Below are 13,777 nucleotides of genomic sequence, written 5' to 3'. Positions count from 1 at the left end.
TGGGTGAGCTATTCCCTCCACACTCTTTGATTCAATGAGTAGCATACAACAGTGATGTAAAAAGGTAGACATTTGCCAGCCAGTGGCTTGTTTTTCACTTTTATCATATAGACATCTAAAACTTGGATATAATATTTTTCCTATTAATTTTTTCTATTTTTGTCTAAATGAAAAGTTATTCCTTATATCAAGTTCAAGAAGATGTTATTTTCTTCTAAGATTTTTAAAGTTTTGTTTTTGAGATTCCTTTTCTCTAAAACTGGAAACTTTTCCTTGTAATTTTTAGCAAAGATAATTGCATGTTTGGATTTTTTTTTCTAATTTATATGAGCAAGATAAATATTGCCTGATAATTCCTTTGCTGGGATATTTAGATGGAATATTTTTTAAATGTCTTTAGATTCTTAGATTAATGATACTAAATGTTACTTTTCTTTCCCAGATTAGAAATCATTTTTCAATACCACTTTATGTTTATGGAGGGGACACCTTATTGGGAACGGCTTCACCTGGAAGTGAATTTAACATACCATTAGCATCTTACCGGTGATTTTTTTCTTTATCCTTTTGTTTGCCCTAAGGTCTCTTATACACTCTTTAGTTTCTGATTTAGTAGTGATATCTATCTTTAAGTTGTCAAACCATGATCAAATCTATCTTGTTAATATCTCATCTAACTTATTTAAGTTTCGGCACTCTTAGAAGATTTTTTTAAAGAAATATTATTTAACTTAATGTGTATAATGTATATCCTATAAATTATCTATGCTTTCACTAGTAAATATAAATTACATGCTTGCAATATAACTATCATGGCCATAGTCATATATATTTATGATTTTTAAAAAATTTCTTACTGAGCATGATTGGTGGCTTCTAGATTTATTTACACTATTATGAAGTGATTTTTACTTTTCTAGGGTTTTATGATAGAATTTTTAAGAAATTTCTTTAGAAAATGTAAAATATTTTATCTTCTAATCTACATATTTATCTAATTGTTCATTGATAGAATTGTAATGTAAATAGAGATAGACAGTTGATCCTTCAACAACATGTGGGTTAGAGGTGCTGACGCCCATGTAGTCAAAAATACACATTCAGTTGTCCCTCAGTATCCATAGAGGATTGTTTCTAGGACCCACTGCAGATACCAGAATCCTTGGGTGCTCAAGTCCCACAGTCAGTCCTCCACACCTCTATTTCCACATCCATGGATTCAACCAACTGCTAGTCATCAAGTACTTTATTTGCTGAAAAATGTCTGCTTATGAATGGACCCGTGTAGTTCAAACCCGTGTTGTTCAAGGGTCAGCTGTATAGTACATATAAAATCTTTTATGTATTAAGAAAGGACTATTAAAATTGTAACAGTACTAATGATGGGCTAGTCTCTTAATCATAGGCTTAATATTACAAACAAGTATTATTATTATTTAGGATATTTAATCTGGAATTGAAGATAATCTCTTTTAGGGAGATTAAACTCTCTTGGAGAATAAAAACTTCCTCAGAATAAGCATCATAGTTTGTTAAGTACCATTTCAAAACACACTCTAGACATGGACCTTTAGACCTATGCTACAAAAGGATGGAGGCAAAATTACGAGCAGTGCCAAAATATTCCTTACCTCTATTTATTCTGCCCCATACGTAGGAGTTCAAGATTGGGTCCCTAATGCTTAGAATACAGCCTAGCAGTTTTAGGCACATATTTTCAGAGAGTAGGCCTGCTCACCTTAATGAGTGTTTTATTGCCTAGACCTTCTAACCCTAATGAGTTTTATTGCTTAGTTCAGACTTGCTGAGGGAAAGAGTTATATTGTCTAGAGAACAACCACAAAATAGTTGTTTATAGTATCTGACCTTGTTCTAGAGAGGATTTGGAGTGGGTTATAAGACTAGATTAAAAAGTAGCATGTAAGATATGTTCAAAAGTTTCTGTGAGGAAATCCATTTTGTCCTTGGATAATAAATGTTAATGGCATTCTGCTTTATTTTTAGTAAATATTACTATATATTTTGTGTTTCTGTCCATAGAAGGGAAAAGTTAGGCCATTAGAGTATCTTTACACTTTTTTGTTCAAGGCTAAATATGTGTTACATGGAAGTTAATCTATCTTAATTAGAATTATTAATGACTGACTAGCTTGGACTTCACATTAGATATTCTTCTAATCTAATGCTTAGATATAGATACTCATATTTAAGATGTGAGGTCTTAAATTAACAAATGGGTATCATTCTGTAGAATTTAGGTATACTTATTCTTAAATTCAATTCATTTAACAAGTATTTACCAAGTGTTTTGTTGTGTGGAAGGCACTACTGTAAGATACCAAGAGGAATTGGCATGGCTATTCCCCTTGAGAGATTGATATATTATATAGGTACAGAAAGTAGAAAACAATGGGTTGTTGAGAATCACAGAAAACGTTTTAGTTGCAGAAAACTATGAAAAGGAAAGAAGGGATTAATGATTAACTCCTGAGAGACGTACATGAATTGTAGTTAAAATATAATAATGTGGAGATTAGTGGGGAAGGGCAATCTTAAATGGAAGGAATTGCATAACAAAGATAAGGAGGCGTGAATGCACAGAATTTGTACAGGTTTATAAAAGACTAGGGGTTTGACTGGAATGTAGTGTGCATGTTGGAATATGAAATTTGAAAGGTTAAGTCCACATTGGGATAGTTGCTCGCTCATTGTCTTGCCCCCATTTATATAAATTTTATCTTCATCTTTAATACCTATTTCTTTCTTCCTCTCTCAGAACATTTGGTGTTCTTCTGTTTTAAGACCATTTAATGCATCAGCTCTTCTCACTCAAAACCTCTTGCCATTGATCATCTGTCTCATGTTTTCTCTTCATTCATTTCTTAAACTTTCCTTTAACCTTGCATATGTCTCTAGTTCAGCTCTACCCTTCAGAAACAAAGCTTTTGGGGGAAATTGTGACCTCTGGAAAACACTCTGCAGCCAATCTAGAAAGAGTTAACCACACTCTTCATGCCCTTAGTCTTCAGTGTACATCTGGGTTTTTTTTGAGGGGGGGTACCTATCACAGTGCAGTAGTTATCTTTTAACATTACATTTCCCATGTGATTGGTATCTCCTTAAGAGTAAAGAATGACTTACCATTTGTTCATTTTCAGTTTTACCTTCTCATTGGTAAATAATAGTCCAATAAATGTCTTGATGGAGAAAAAATGAAATTTCAGAGAGAATGTAGAAGTAAAATAGGCTAAATCTGATAACTGATTTGACAGGTAACTATATCTATGTATGTAAGGGGGGAATAAGGAAGAGTTAATATTATTTTATAGTCCAGAGTGCCAATAGCTGGAAGTTCCTGAAAAAAGGACGCACAGAGAAGTGGGTGTGGAGGGTTCAGAGTTCAATTTAGCAATTTAAAGCACCATCCGACATCATTACAGAAATATGTAGTAGATATTTAAAATTGGGGGGACTAGAGCTTAAGAAAACAATCACAGCTAGAGATAGTATTGACACTTGTCACACAGTAAGGGATAGTGTCACAATCATAGGTAATTAGTTTTACAAGTATAAAAATACTTAAGTGTTTATATGTGGACACACCTTAGGTTTAAAAAAATTATTAAACCCAAAGTACATTTGCAATGTAAAAGAATGTGATTTTTAAATATAAGGATTAATCATATGTGACACCTAGTAATTTTATTACTGTCTTCTTACAACCACTTCTGCAACTATGCTCAACATTTCTGTAAAGCTAAGTATCTGTTGAAAGCTTTCATTTGATTAACCTTGAGAAGCCGATGATTAATTTTTCAGTAGAAATATATTTTTGCTTCACAAACTCAATCATGGTATGTACTTGGGACCACATACCCAGGAAAGCCAACTTCTTTAAGTTAGTGTTTAAGTCACAGCTGTATGTGTGTGTTTTGCATATATGACCTGTATGATTACGTATTTTCTGCGAGAAACCAATTATCTTGTAAACATACTTTTAAGACAGCAAGTTTGTAAGAAAAATATTCTTCTCTTGGAAGCCAAATAACTTGATTGGTTTCCAGAAAGTTAAGATGGAAATTGGTATCTATATGTCTATCTTACCTATCTCTAAGAAGAATGTGAAAATATAAAAATTTATTACAGTAGTATGGAGGGAGATAATTTCATTGTTCCGAAGCTGTAATCAAACAGTTAAACATGTATTTTCTTTTAAAGCATTTTAAAATGTATTTTTTAATCTTTTATGTAGATCACTCCTTTCCCTGAAGCCAGAAGATGAGGACTATCAAATGTGTGAAGGAATTGATTTTGAAGAAATTATAAAAAATGATGGCACTTTTCTCAAGAAGAAATGTAGATCTATAAACCCTTCCAAGAAGCCATTTATCATTAATATTGTCCCAGAAAAAGATAATTTGACATCTTTGTCAGTGTATTCAGAAGATGGTTGGGACTTACCATATATAATGCATTTGTGGCCACCTATTCTACTCCGAAATTTTCTTCCTTACAAGATTGCTTATTATATAGAGGTATTCTGGAATTTTTTAATGCCCTCCTGTCTTTGATTTTGTAGCTTTAGTTATTTAAAGTTATGAACAATAAAACAATGTTTTAAAATTCTAATAAAAATTATAGTACTGGTGAATAGACAGTACAGATATTCTTCAAATGGAAAAGAAATGTTTCAATCATGTTATATGAAAGAAGATTAAAAAAAATTTTTTTCCACTGATTTACGTTAGAAATCTGACTACTAAGTTGAATATAATTCATACACACAAATATGATATGCCATTTTAAAAATCATTTATGAAAGTAATAGATATTCCTGTAGAAAATTTTAGAAAATAGAGATTATTAAGATTGTCTATAATCACATTATCTGAAGGTAGCACTTCTGATGAAGTTATCATTTCAGTTCTAAAATATATATTTTTCAGTCTTTTCCATGCATGTATATTTCATGTATATTTAAAAGATGGATACTAACTTTTCAAACATGTATGAGAATTAGTATTAAAATGATAGTACTAGACTTAAAACTTGCTACATTGTATTATTCTTGTGCTAGTTTTCTAAAAGGATTTTATGCCCTATAAAGATGCTTTTTCTTTTAAATACTCTTTTTTTTAAGATATTACATCTGATTCCTTCCTGTTGCTGTAACAGGAATCTCTCCATCTTGGGATTTTAAGTAAATATTCCATTTGCCATTGCTTCTCAAATATAAGAAAGTAGTTCTTCATTGTAGTATATTATTTTATTGCAGTCTTTTAATTATTAATTATTGGGATTTACTCTGTTTACACTTTTCTGTTAAATTTTTTTTCGGAGTGGGGGAGTGAACACATCTGTGGTTTAAGAATATCTGTTTTCCATATGGTTGACAGATAACATAGTGGTTAAGAATTTACACTTTGCTGTCAGATAGATTTGAGATTGAATCCTACCTCTATCGCTTACTAGTGCTGTGTCTTTAGGTAAGCTACATTATCTTTCTAAATCATTTGTCCAAGCCTATAAAAGGGGGATAGTAATAAAACTTTCATGATTGGGATATGGTGAAATCAAATTAAATAATGTTTGTAAAGGACTTAGCACAGTGCCTGACAGGCATATCGTTCCCATTTATTTACCTCTCTAGCACCACCAGCACTACTCTTCTATTTTGTGGAGCATGTCAAGTATTGATAGCTTACCTTGTTTTTGCTTTAAGTAATTTAAAATCTTAAAGTGAAGAGATTCCCATGTTATAACAGGAGGGAACCAGATTAGAGTTGCTGGAAAAACAGGTGAAATACCCAGATGGAATGTCTATCTATGTTGCATTTTAATAGAACTTTTAACTTGATGCTTTTAGGGATCACATTCTGTTTGCTAGTTTCCAAAGGATATGATCACTTTTTAGAAAGACAGTTTAGCTGCGGTGTAGAAAAGGGCTTAGAGGAGATAAGAGCAGTTAGGAGACTCTTAAAGGGAGAGGTTACAGTGACATGAACTAAGGTAATGCAAGCGTGAGTGGAGAGAAATGAACAGTTTTAAAAGCTACGTAAGATTCAGTATAAACAGTGATTGGAAATGGGTTATGAGAGTTTGTTAAAAATCAAAAATGAGAGTTAGTAGGGATTGCTTATTTTGGATTACATACATTTTTCATTATTTTGTAGTTTTCACAACTAAAATCACTAGTGGATAAGATTTTTGTTTTACTAATTATAGTGTTTTATAATCTTCATTAGTGCCAGCAGAATTTCACACTATATTATTTTATTTTATTTTCACAATAGTCCTTTGAAGTAGATCATTTAGACCATTTTACAAATATAGTAACTCAAATCTCAATTTATAGAAATTTATACAGTTGACAAAGTTAGAACATGAACATAAGTCTTCTTTTTCTGACAGAGGTATTTCAGAATCATTTGTATAGCATTTGGAATCATTAAATAGAATATTTTGGTGTATTATTCTGAAACATTAAAAATTTACTGTATTTTTTTTTTATTATAGGGCACCGAACATAGAGTTTTTACTCTACATGAAGGCCATTCAGCCCAGATTTGTACTGTACAGTTGGATAAACCCAGGCTGCATTTAAAATTACTTGACTATCTTAATCATGATTGGAAAAGTGAATATCATATAAAACCTAATCAACAAGATATTAGTTTCATCAGTTTTACTTGTGTTACAGAAATAGAAAAGACTGATTTAGATATTGCTATCCATGTAACTTATAATACTGGCCAGACGGTTATGGCATTTCACAGTCCTTATTGGATGGTCAATAAAACTGGTCGAATGTTACAGTATAAAGCAGATGGAATTCATCGAAAGCATCCACCTAATTATAAAAAGCCAGTTCTCTTTTCTTTTCAGCCAAAGCACTTTTTTAATAACAATAAGGTATGCGAAGTTTTTTTGACTTTCATTCTTTATCTACTTATCACTCCTTTTTGTTTGTTTAGAAGAATAAAATATTATGAAGTAGGTAGAAATAACATTTGTGAAATATTTGAGGTTAAAAAGATTAAAATTTAGTCTTGGGAAGGGTTTAGTGCATTAACAGTATAATATTAGTTTAAGCTAAAAAGCAAAAAATATATCAACTTAGGTAGGAATTTTTAAAGGTACCTAAATACTAATATATTTGAAATATTTTTTTCTAGGTTCAGCTTATGGTAACTGATAGTGAATTGTCAGATCAGTTTTCAATTGATACTGTTGGTAGTCACGGAGCTGTTAAATGTAAGGGCCTGAAAATGGAATATCAAGTGAGTTCATTTTATGCTCATCAGGAAATTTTTTTTAAGCTGTACTGAGTACTTAATTTTTATCAGGATGTTATGATAATGGAATAGTTTTTGAAATGTTGCTATTTTTTTTTTCCTGTAGGTTGGTGTCACTATAGATCTTAGCAGTTTTAACATTACCAGAATTGTCACCTTTACACCCTTTTTTTTGCTTAAAAACAAAAGTAAATATCGTATATCAGTGGCTGAAGAGGGAAGTGATAAATGGCTCTCTCTTGATTTGGAGCAGGTGGGTAGATGAATTTCAAAAAGGTACCTCTTTAGATTTTCATTTTCCCTTGAAGTTTGATACATGAAATCACTATGTAATGTTCTAACTCTCCACCCCCACCTCCCAATTTTGTTTCAGTTCCATGAACATTTGAGTATTTATTTGTACCAGAATAAACCAAGTAAATAATTAATTATTAAAATCCGAACATTGTCATCTAGGAATGTGTTGCTTGATAATAGAGGTAGACATTTAATAATTACTAACCAAATGTCGTTAAATATGGCAGTAGAAGACTGGGTAAAGTATAAATGCAGCAAAGAGAAGGAAATTATTTATTCTCTTTAGGAAGCTGTTAGAAATGCCTTTACAGGGTAGGTTAAGCTAGTTATTTTAGGAAGACAGTAGTATCTTAGGAATGAAATTTTGATTCTACTCTATCTGTAGCTATTAGGACTCTGGGTAAGAGCTTTCTGAAAGACTGCCTGAGGTTAACAGAATACTTCTGAAGAAATTTTATTTTGAGTATGTTAGGATTATTAGAGAAGTGTTTGCTATTTTTATTCATTATGCCTTTTTGCTTTGAAACCATCTTTCTGGAATCATTCTTGATGTACCATCCTTTGGCATTTCCTTTAGAGCTGATTTGGAGGTAAATACCATCAGTTTGTGTTTATCCATAAAAGTTTTAATCATCACCTTTCTTTTATGATACTTTTTCTTGATAATCAATTCTATTTTTTTCTACATGTTGTAGCATTATATTCTGGCTTCCATTTTTGTTGAAAATTCTGCTGTGATTCTGTCATATCTCTGGAGGTTATCTTTCCTTTTCTCTAGCTGCCTTCACAGTTTTCTCTGTCTTTGATGTTCTGCAGTCATACTACTGTTTGTCTGCATGTGGGTTCCTTTGATATATCCTGCTTGAGATACTTTATTCCTAGACCTGTAGATTAATATATTTCATACCTTCTGTAAAATTTGCAGCTATTGTCTCTTTAAATACTACCTCTCCTCTTTGTCCATTTCCTCTTTCTGGGTCTTTAATCAGATTTGTTCTAGGACTTCATATTCTTTCTTCCATATATCCTATTATCTTTTTTATATTTTCTATCTGTATAACTCTTTGCTTCATTCTGGATAAATTCTACATATATATTTTCATAGATTTTCACTTTTACTATATATATTATGCAGTATATATATATATATATATATATGCTATTTGAGCCTTCAGCTGAGTTTTTTTTGTTTTGCGGTATGCGGGCCTCTCACTGTTGTGGCCGCTCCCGTTGCAGAGCACAGGCTACGGACGCGCAGGCACAGCGGCCATGGCTCATGGGTGCAGCCGCTCCGCGGCATGTGGGGTCTTCCTGGACTGGGGCACGAACCCGTGTCCCCTGCATTGGCAGGCAGACTCTCAACCACTGTGCCACCAGGGAAGCCCCAACTGAGTTTTTTATTTGAATTACATTTCTCATTTCTAGAAGGTGTACCTTTTTTCATGTTTGCCTGTTTGTTCATTCTTTCAACAATATTTATTGTGTGTACTCCCTATGTGCCTTGTGATACATCTTTTAACAAAACCACAAGTACCTGTCCTTGTGTAGTTTACATTTCAGTGGGAGTATAGGGAAATCATTAAATGGATAATACTATAGTCAACTAGTAAAATACATAGTATGTTTAAAGGTGACAGGTCTAATAGGGAAAAAGGAAATAAGACAGGCTAAGAGGTGTTAAGAGTTCTAATGAGCAAGAAGTGGGCTATAATTTTACATAAGGTGGTCAAGGATAGGACTTACTGAGGTCACATTTGAACAAACTTGGAGAAAATGTGAGAGGTACACTTGTCAAGAGTTCAGCTGAGTTGGAGCTGAGATGCCAGGTACAGGAATAGCTGATAAAGACAACAAGCTAAAATGAAAGTAATACTCAGGACTTTAATTACTTACTGCAATAGTATAAGTAAGAGGCTAAACTGAAGAAAGCACCACCTCCCCTTGTACCATTTTTCCTATGGAACAACGTTAGTTAGGGGTGAGGTGGATCAGTGAGGGTAGTGTCATTGTCAGGGGAGCCCTGAACAAATAACTCTTACTGTTTTATGGATCTGGGGGTGGCAGAAAACAAAGGGGAAGGGCTAGGAATGGAAAAGTACTGAGCACCAAGTCAGAGTAGAGAAAAAGCATCTTGAAGTTCCACCTCTCTCCTTGATAAAGAGGTGTTGCAGAGATTCTTGAGGAAGGCCTCTGCCAAAGGCCCTGGTAAAGAGGCCTCTGGACAAAGATGCCTGTAGTAGGAATGCAGATATTTGTAAGGGCATGGCTAGAAGTGAGGGCTGAGTTCTTGAGAATGCAGTGCGCTGGCTGTGCACCTAGTCTGGTATGGGGAGGGCAGCTTTGCCCTGTGAGACCTGCCAGATAAAGGTAAAGCCTTTGTAATTACCAGTGGTCTGACTTGAAAAATTGCACATAGGTTTTTAGCCAGGAGCTGGACCCCTCAGCAGTGTGGATATCTGGGGAAAGAGCATTAAAGACAAAGGATCAGCCAGGGTAGGTGCCCTAAAATGGGAGAATATTTGGCATGGTTGAGGGATAGCAAAAGGGGCCGATATTATTGGAGAGGGAAAAGTATTTAGAAGAGAACAAGACATAACAGTGATAAAGAGTAATCATGCAGAACTTTGTGACACAAAACTTTGTGAATTACAAGGATTTTAGCTTTTGCTCTGAGTGAAATGGAGAGAGCTATTAGAGGGCTCTGAACAGTGATTAAACACAGTATGCTCTCAATAAATATTTGTCGAGTGAATATAGATTTTCTTTGGCAAATGTTTCATATGTGCTCATTAAGTCTGTGGATTCTTGGTTTGTTGGATGTAGAGCTCTCTATATATCTAGATGCCAAATTATAACTGCAGCTTTGTTTTACTCTATATATTTTCTAGGTATATCTTTTTCCATACTTTTATTTACAGTAGTTCTATGTCTTGCCTTATATGTCAATTGCAGATAAGATTATTGGGTTTTCTCTTTTTAAAAACCTAATCTGTAGCTTCTGTCTTCCAACAATTAGTTTATATTTACAGTAATTGCAATTACAAATGCATTAGGACTTATTTTTTATTTTACTTTTTGTTATCAATTTCAGCTTTTCTCTTTTTTTAACATTTATTTAAGCTTCTGTCTTCCAACAGTTAGTTTATATTTACAGTAATTACAATTACAAATGCACAACAACTTATTTTTTATTTTACTTTTTGTTGTCAACTTCAGCTTTTCTCTTTTCTGTGTTTTTTTTGTTTGTTTTGTTTTTTAACATTTATTTATTTATTTTGGCTGCGCCAGGTCTTAGTTGCGGCATGTGGGATCTTTGTTACAGCATGTGGTCTTATAGTTGTGGCATGCAGACTTCTTAGTTAAGGCATGCATGTGGGGTCTAGTTCCCCAACTAGGGATCAAACCCAGGCCCCCTGCATTGGGAGCCCAGAGTCTTACCCACTGGACCACCAGGGAAGTCCCTTAGCTTTTCTTAAGATAAATTTCTTTTGCTAATTTAAAATCTTCACATTTTAATTTTGGCTTACAGTAGTCAACCTTAACTTAAAATGCATATTTATGATTATTAGCTGTGTTGATTTGTAAGGAAGGCTTACAAATAAGCAAGGCTTGGGGATTTTCAGAGAGCACATCGTTTTTAGTCTTCTCAGTTCCTCCTGGGAAATATGCTTGGATTAGTATTGCTACTGTTTTGACTCCCAGATAAGTTTCCACTGGGTTGCAAGAAGCCTCAAGTGGGAATTTTCTCAGCCTGTTATAGCCTTAACCATGTCCCATGTCTAGTTCCATTAATTACTTTTTATGGTTGAATAAAACTGACTTTATCAAGCTAAGGCACTTGACTCTAACATCTCGCTTCTTCTACATTGCCCTCAGGTCGTATGGTGATGATGAGCACATGTGCAGTCTCATTGAATTATGTGAAGTTACCAGCCTGGTCAGAGTCGGATCACACTAAGACCTGATTTACATAATAGTTTACAGACAAGGCTGGCTCTCCATTCCTGTCCTTTTAGCTCTTTTCTTTGTTTCCAGCTCCTGTTGTCTGGTCTTCTTTCTGGGTGCATTGACTGTCTCCTATTCCGTTAGTCTGGTTTCCAGATCACTGATGTCCAGGTGGTTTCTTAAGATTTTGAGCCTGTTTTCTACTCTGAACTTTAGACTTTAGATACTTCTCTTGGTTTTTGCTTTTGTTTTTGCTTTTTTAATCCTTATTTGACTTCCAGGACTCTGGATTTAATATATGTCCTGACTTGACATTTGTGTGTACTTTGACTACTGCTTAATTACTAAGTGATGCCCACAACCCAATTATAACTTTTAGTAACTGAACATTCCCCTGTTTTAAACTGATCACTTGGCTCAGTTTACTTACTTTTTTTCAATCCATCTCTAGATCTGGACCACACTAACGCCTCTTCACAGCGCTCTATCAATAACTCTTCAACTTACTACCCATTACTGCTTGTGTTCAAAGTGCCCCCAAGTGGCACCCCATCTTGAAGTCAGCAGTTTATAGCTAAGCAGTTCAGTAACCAGAGCAGTGTTGAAAGAGGTTTAAGACTATTTTGAGTCTACTCTGATGGGTTTATTAAAATGATAAAGGTCTTTATGGTGAAATCAGTTTTACTTAAATAAATATATGTAATATATGTTTTAGTGTATCCCCTTTTGGCCTGAGGATGCTTCTAATAAACTTCTTATTCAAGTTGAAAGAAGTGAAGGCTCTCCCAAAAAGATACATTTTAACAAGCAAGAAAGTTGTATTTTATTGCATCTGGGTAATGAGGTAAGTGATTCTTTTGTGTGTGTAGTTAGAGAAGCTAATATATACTTACTAATTTTTTTTTATTAAATGATTTTTGTTTGTTTGTTTCACCAAAAATGAACAAACATTTCTCTTTGCAAAGGGAAAAAGTTCTAAAAGGAAGCAAGAGACATAAAACAATTTAACTGTTATATGGAATGTTAGAGCAGGGGTCCCCAACCCAGGGGCCATGGACTGGTACTGGTCCTTGGCCTGTTAGGAACCGGGCCGCACAGCAGGAGGTGAGTGGCAGGCGAGCGAGCAAAGCTTCATGTGCCGCTCCCCATGGCTCACATTACTGACCGAACCATGGCTCACATTACTGTCTGAACATTCCCCCCCCCCCCCGCCGTTGGGGACTGCTGAGTTAAAGTGCCTAGAATACTACAATATACCACATCTTGAATTTGACCCATCTGTATATGATAATTGAGAGTCATGGTTTTCCAGAAATGCAGTATAAAATCCTGAATTACTTTTCAAATCATCAAAAAATATATTAAGTTATGAATAGTTTTTATTATTAAATGTTATTGGTTAATATTCTTTGGAAAATTATCACATTAGAGAATATTTTCTTTTCCTTTTTTCTAGCTTGGAGGTATTATAGCAGAAGTTAATTTGGCTGAGCATTCTACAGTTATTACATTTTCAGATTATCGTGATGGAGCAGCTCCATTCCTGTTAATAAATCACACCAAGAATGACATTGTTCAATATAAGCAAAGGTAAGAAGATTATTACAAATACAATATCCCCTGATTTTAGCAGAGTCTAGCTGATGAGACATTGACTTTATGATAATTTCCTAAGAGTATAAACACCGTTAATGGCATTATGGCCATGTAAAACAATGTCCTCATTAAAAAAAAAAAAGTATACTGAAGTATGTAGGGTTAAAACTGACTTGAGATCTATAATTTACTTTTTTAAAAATTCCAACATAATTGACATATAACATATGAGTTTCAGGTGTCCAACATAATGATTCAATATTCGTATATATTGTAAAATCATCACCATTATAGTCTAGTTAATATCCATCACCAAACACAGTTAAGATTTTTTTTTCTTGTGATGAGAACTTTTAAGATTTACTCTCTTAGCAACGTTCACACATACAATAGAGTATTATTAACTATAGTCACCATGCTGTACCTCGCATCCCCATGATTTATACATTTTATAACTGGAAGTTTGTGCCTTTTGACCACCTTCACTCATTTCATCCACCCCAACCCTGCCTCTAGCAACTGCCAATCTGTTCTCTGTATCTGTGTGTTTGGTTTTTTTGGTTGTTCTCTTTTTTCTTTTTTTGATTTTTTTTAGATTCCACATATAAGTGAGATGATACAGTATCTGTCTTTCTCTGACTTGT

General features: G+C 33.9%; 1 protein-coding gene across 6 annotated transcripts in view; it reads left to right on the top strand.

Annotated features, from left to right (window-relative positions):
- VPS13A (vacuolar protein sorting 13 homolog A) overlaps window positions 1-13,777 on the top strand; it is a 236,934-nt gene that overhangs the window by 163,752 nt on the left and 59,405 nt on the right. For all 6 annotated transcript variants that reach the window (XR_004350289.1, XR_004350290.1, XM_032634365.1 and 3 more), the window contains exons 46-52: window positions 443-546; window positions 4,253-4,535; window positions 6,517-6,912; window positions 7,176-7,280; window positions 7,402-7,548; window positions 12,253-12,381; window positions 12,994-13,127. Coding sequence is in view for 4 of the 6 variants with exons in the window: in XM_032634365.1 (XP_032490256.1) it covers window positions 443-546; window positions 4,253-4,535; window positions 6,517-6,912; window positions 7,176-7,280; window positions 7,402-7,548; window positions 12,253-12,381; window positions 12,994-13,127 (1,298 nt within the window). In the remaining 2 variants the exon portion in view is untranslated. The remainder of the gene's footprint in view (window positions 1-442; window positions 547-4,252; window positions 4,536-6,516; window positions 6,913-7,175; window positions 7,281-7,401; window positions 7,549-12,252; window positions 12,382-12,993; window positions 13,128-13,777) is intronic.

The sequence above is a fragment of the Phocoena sinus genome, chromosome 6, assembly GCF_008692025.1.
Source record: "Phocoena sinus isolate mPhoSin1 chromosome 6, mPhoSin1.pri, whole genome shotgun sequence".
Taxonomy (NCBI): domain Eukaryota; kingdom Metazoa; phylum Chordata; class Mammalia; order Artiodactyla; family Phocoenidae; genus Phocoena; species Phocoena sinus.
Note: the sequence above shows the minus strand (reverse complement) of the source record. Positions and strands in the feature narration are given on the sequence as shown.